At 36.6% G+C, this 5051-nt stretch overlaps 1 protein-coding gene across 3 annotated transcripts in view; it reads left to right on the forward strand.

The window, feature by feature from the left end:
• The first annotated feature begins 2593 nt into the window (after positions 1-2593).
• AKAP7 (A-kinase anchoring protein 7) overlaps positions 2594-5051 on the forward strand; it is a 76908-nt gene continuing 74450 nt past the window's right edge. For 2 of the 3 annotated variants that reach the window (XR_004083001.1, XM_031066679.1), the window contains exons 1-2: positions 2604-2740; positions 3806-3951. Coding sequence is in view for 2 of the 3 variants with exons in the window: in XM_031066679.1 (XP_030922539.1) it covers positions 2692-2740; positions 3806-3951 (195 nt within the window). In the remaining variant the exon portion in view is untranslated. Of the gene's footprint in view, positions 2741-3805; positions 3952-5051 lie in introns of all 3 variants that reach the window. The other variant, XM_014312074.1, reaches the window with a different exon arrangement.

Genomic DNA, 5051 nt, shown 5'->3' on the forward strand with positions numbered 1-5051 from the left:
GATAGTGGAACAGGCTGTCCAGAGAGGTGTTGGATTCATGTTTCTGGTTCTCTTTAAGGAAAGACTGGATGTGGCACTTAGTGCCATGGCCTTGTTGACAATGTGGTGTTCAGTCATCAGTTGGACTCAATGATCTCAGAGGTCTTTTTCAACCTAATGGATTCTGTTATAAACCTATTAAACACATTAACGTAAACATAGTGAACAGGGAACAGTGCTTGAAGATCAAGTCCCACTGTGATCTGTGATACTGATATGTCAAATGACAGAAGATTGTTCTATCTGAAACGATAATCTGAATATGTAGAGAAGGCAGCTGGGATCAGAATGCAATCGAATGTGTTTTATTGCTCCTTATTTTTGTGTCTCTCCTCTATGAGGTTGGTGGATCATGATTTTTTTTTTCTGCTGGAGCAGATGAAAAATGCTGGTGAAGATCATCAGTTACTTAAATACAAATAAATGAATAATGGATACACCTACTCATATATAAAATTTAGGCAAATATAATTAAGCATGCAATTAAGAAAAAAGAGCTTATCCTAGAACAGCTTGATGGTCAAGGAGTTCCTACGGAAGCTGGTTTTGTACTCTAGGTTTATGATTATCAACATTATGTCAAGAAGTTTGAAAAATCTTGTTTTTAAGTTGTATTAGTGACTAGAATGCAACTCTCGAATTTTGTTGCTGATTTCTTTAATTAGTATTTTCAAAAAAGTGAGGGAGTTTTTTTGGTAGAAGCACAACCTGTAGAATTTAGACACTGCCTGCTCAGTTCAGTTTACTGAAGGTGCATTGTTAATTACTTTAGCTGTGCCTTTACTATTGTGAACAGGCTGCATTTTGCCAAGTGGCACAAGTATGTTGCTTTTTGAGCAGACAGAGCAAAGGAAACCTGTAATCTGCAATATACACCCCTCAGGTTTATGTGAGTCCTTGTTCTGCTGCTACCTTAACAAACCCCTTTTGCTGTCAGCTGATGATTCTGCAGTGCTGAATTTTGAGGTTTTCTGCCTCGGTGTGACCTACTTGTTTGTCAGTTTCATGGACCTCTGTGTTGTTCTTCACTTTGAGATCTCTTTGGATCCTAGGTTGTTTTCTGTATGCTCGTGGATACCAGAAGCAATCTGTTTTCTGTGAGCTTTAACCTAAATGTTAAGTAATAATCTTATTATTGCTTTAGCATCTGTTTGTTATGCATAGTTCTTTAGTGTCTGCCGAGGGAACAAGTAACAAATCTAAATACTTTGTTTCCTTTGAATAGCCTGGGGTGTTAAAGTTAGGTGTCAGACTACAACCACAGAGTGATTTATGCTTCCCTACTTTAGCCTGGAGTGAATTAATATTTAATCAGGTTGTTCTTTTATTTATCTTCCCTAGCATAAAGTGATATGTGTAAGAAACATTCCACAGGGTGATAATCACCCACACTGGGCCTGTAATATCGATTTTATACATGTGTAGCCTTGTACGCCTTAAGAACATAGTGTACACTTTTGCTGCTGAATTTTCCTCTTAGGGCAGTTTTGGGCCATCCACACTGGTCCTGAGAGGAGCTTTGAAAGTGTGTTGTCTGTAGTAATGAGCTGTCCTGGGATAAACTGCAATCCTAACACACAGCTCCTTCCACTACAGTAATCCCATTGTGGAGTTGTCCCAAAAGAGTATTGCTGGGTGCCTGATTATATGCCCACTTTTTGCTGCCAGAGAAGATTTTGCTTCTTCTTCTTCTTCTTTTTTTTTTTCTTAAGGTATGACGTAATAGGCCGATATTAGAGTTTACTGATGCACAAGCGTGAAGTAGACATAACGAAATGACTCATGCTCAGTTAGTACTCTTGGGAAAAAGACTTTTTCAAAAACTTGTTAGTGGACATTATTATGTCCTGTCTAATTTAGAATATTCTGTGATTGTGATATTATTCTGACTTAGATCTTCATGTATATCTTTGCACATGCAGGATGCATTTTCATTTTCATTGACTTCCTTCCTTAGCTTAAATACTAAAAGTCAGTTTTTAGAAGGAGAAATTCAGATCATTGCTGTCTAAAACGTGCTGTACTGAATGGGAGATGTAGGAATAGAGTGATCATGTCATTCCTGAATGATAGTCAGCTGAGAGCGCTTTGTTATATGTGGAATGGTAGGATTCCCTTCCTGCTTCTTCATGCTTCATTTTCAGTGTGTTTACAGTGGAATTAATTTGCCAGTGTTTGTCTGCACTGAATTTCATATGCTATTACTGTTATCTAAAATGAACTTTATGTGATGTCTGAAGAGTATTATTTTCTATGCTCAGTTCTAAGTATTTTTTGCAGTAATTTCATTTACTTGGAACCTAACAAGACCCTAGGTCATTAAAATATAGAAAGCAGAACTCTATTTTTTGCTGTTTCACATAAAATGTTACAGTATTTTTACTGATCTGTTGACAAAGAAGAAGAACAGGATCCTTGCAGGCTTATATGTCAATATTTATTTGCTGATAATTAATGAAATGTTTACTTGTTGTGCTGCTTATATATAATGTCTCTTAGCTGTTTATATAAAACACTAAGACCCACTGTGTTATTTTAAATATATTTACAGATGGACTGGAAAATATACAGCAAAAGAAAATCTTTAAAGAGAATACTGAAAAAACACAACAGAGTGAAGAGCCATGTGCTGCTGATTCAGTAGATTCTCTGATGGCAGAAATGCCATTTGTGGACACAGATATTGAAGATGAATGTGCTAGTAAGTACATTAAACAGAAGAAATGTGAAAGCATAGACACATCATGCACTCAGCTCTTGGTTCTGCCTGTTGGCAAGGACACATGGGCCAGGCACATGGAACAGTCTCCCTGCAAACAGGTTACAGTCCAGAGCTTTTCTTTTTGCTATTCAGTCCTGCAGTACTTGAGCATATTAAGAGTTCACCCTTTTGTTATCCTGCAGAGCAGTGAGTGAGTGAGTCACAGAATAAAGACATTTTGTATGTCAATTCACATTACTGTGTGTGAGCTTCTCAGGTGATGGGTTTTGTGACCTGTCCTTCAATGTGTATTCCCAGCATGAGGCTGGAAGTGCACTGTTGATTGGACAGTGGATGTCTGCAGCCTGGTCAGCTTGTGGGCGTGTATCAGGCCATGTGGTGGGAGAGGGTCTGTAAAGGCTCAAGGAAGTGAGCTGAGAGAAACACAATTATGTGTGAAGAAAGAACTGAGGACACACACATTTCTTTCTCTATATCAGAAGGTGTCTCAGGGAAAGGAGGAGGTAGATAGCAAATCTGGCTGGGATGATATTTTCTTCTGGGCTGGGCTTGGTTCACATGCTATTGGTTGATTAGTCTTAGTCTACTACAACTTTTAGCTTTAATAATCCTATGTATTGCTGTGTTTTATATTTCCAAATACAGAATGCATGGGATTTTTGAAGTTTAATATTGGCCCTTTTGCTCTACAGTCATGTCCATGATCAAGTATGGACAATTTGCAGGCCTGTTGTCCTGCTGCATATGTTGAATAAGGGAGGCTCAGTGGTTTTGAAGCCATGTGTCTGTCTGTGTTAGCAGTTTATAAACCTGGCTTAGAGGTGTAGGCTGTTAGTTCAGGTGTGGTACTTCAGTTGTATGGCTACATTTATTCAGGTCAGAGTTGGATCTCAGTCAGGCAGTTCAGAGCATGGGCAGAGCAGGTGAGTGGGAAGACCTGCTCCAGTCAGTTGACTCAAGTCCAGCTCCTGTTGGTGTGATATTAAGAGTGTCTTTGTTTAAATGTTTGTGTCCTGAAAGTGACTTTGTTCTTTTTCTCTTCAGTGCATGCAACTTCTGAACTAAGTATTAAGAAGAAAAGAAAGCGGACTATTGGAAGGGAAATTGAAGAAGGCATTGAGAGAAAGAAGAAAAAGAACAAACAGTATCAGCCAAATTATTTCATTTCTCTTCCAATTACTAATCCAAAGGTGATACTCTTTATTATACTAATTTGGTATAACCAGAATTACTTCGACAGCTGCATGTGTTTATCAGAACAGTGATCGATACTGTGCAAAAAATTTTTTCAGGTAGTTTCAAAGAAACATTAGCAGTCTATTCAATGAGTAATGCTGTTATGTAACATTTTTTTGTGAATGAAATTGCTTTTCTAAAAAAGACTGGAGGAAAAATACATTTTTATTCAGTTAGTCAGTCTTATGGATTTCACTGAAGCTGGCTGAAATTTCCCCTCTGCAGTGTTTAGTATTGCCTATTTTGTTGTTCATGTAGAATAAGGAAGGGAGACATTCCTATTTAATTTAGTGAGAAAAATTCTAGCAATATTTTTAGATTTCTTTATAGATACAATTCATATTTGGATCTGTTACTGTTTTAACTTGGCAGTTTGTAGTTTAGCATTTTACAGTAAAATGGTTCATCTTATTTAAAATTCAGACAACTGTTGTTTTAGTGAGATATTGTTCAGATAAATTCAGGAAATGCAAAGAGCTCTTTAAGAAAATGTATTTCCTTGCAGTTACATGAGTTGTCTCATTGAGGCAGTAAATGAAAATGAATTCTTACATCCTGCAGGGTTTCTCTGGTACATCTTTGATATCTTTTGTGTTTGAAACAAGGAAAGTAGGTGCCTTATGTCTAAAAAGTTGAACCCAGCAGTTTAACAGCAATTTGCAAATTTGCAAATTTAGTTTGTGGGGTAAGTTAATATCAGAAACTATCTTGGATGAATTTTAACTTATATTAAACCTCATTAACTCATTTTAACTACATCTGTATTATCAGTTCTCTGAAATAGTAAAATAAGATTAAAAAAATACAAAATGAGACTAAAATAGCTTTGAAAATGACACTGCAGTCTTTGATTCTTCAAAACATAATATAAAACCAGCCTTTAAAATCTCTTCTTCACATAAGATCCAGGATAGCCTGTTACAAATATTGTAGGATATCTTTTGTTACATCTTATTTTAAGATGTCTTTTATTCCAGATCAGTTTAACAGGTTCCATAATTTAACAAGTACAAGAATAATGTAGGGGTTTTATAATCTGGTAATTGAGAGTTCC

This window comes from Geospiza fortis, unplaced genomic scaffold (genome assembly GCF_000277835.1).
Source record: "Geospiza fortis unplaced genomic scaffold, GeoFor_1.0 scaffold98, whole genome shotgun sequence".
NCBI lineage: Eukaryota > Metazoa > Chordata > Aves > Passeriformes > Thraupidae > Geospiza > Geospiza fortis.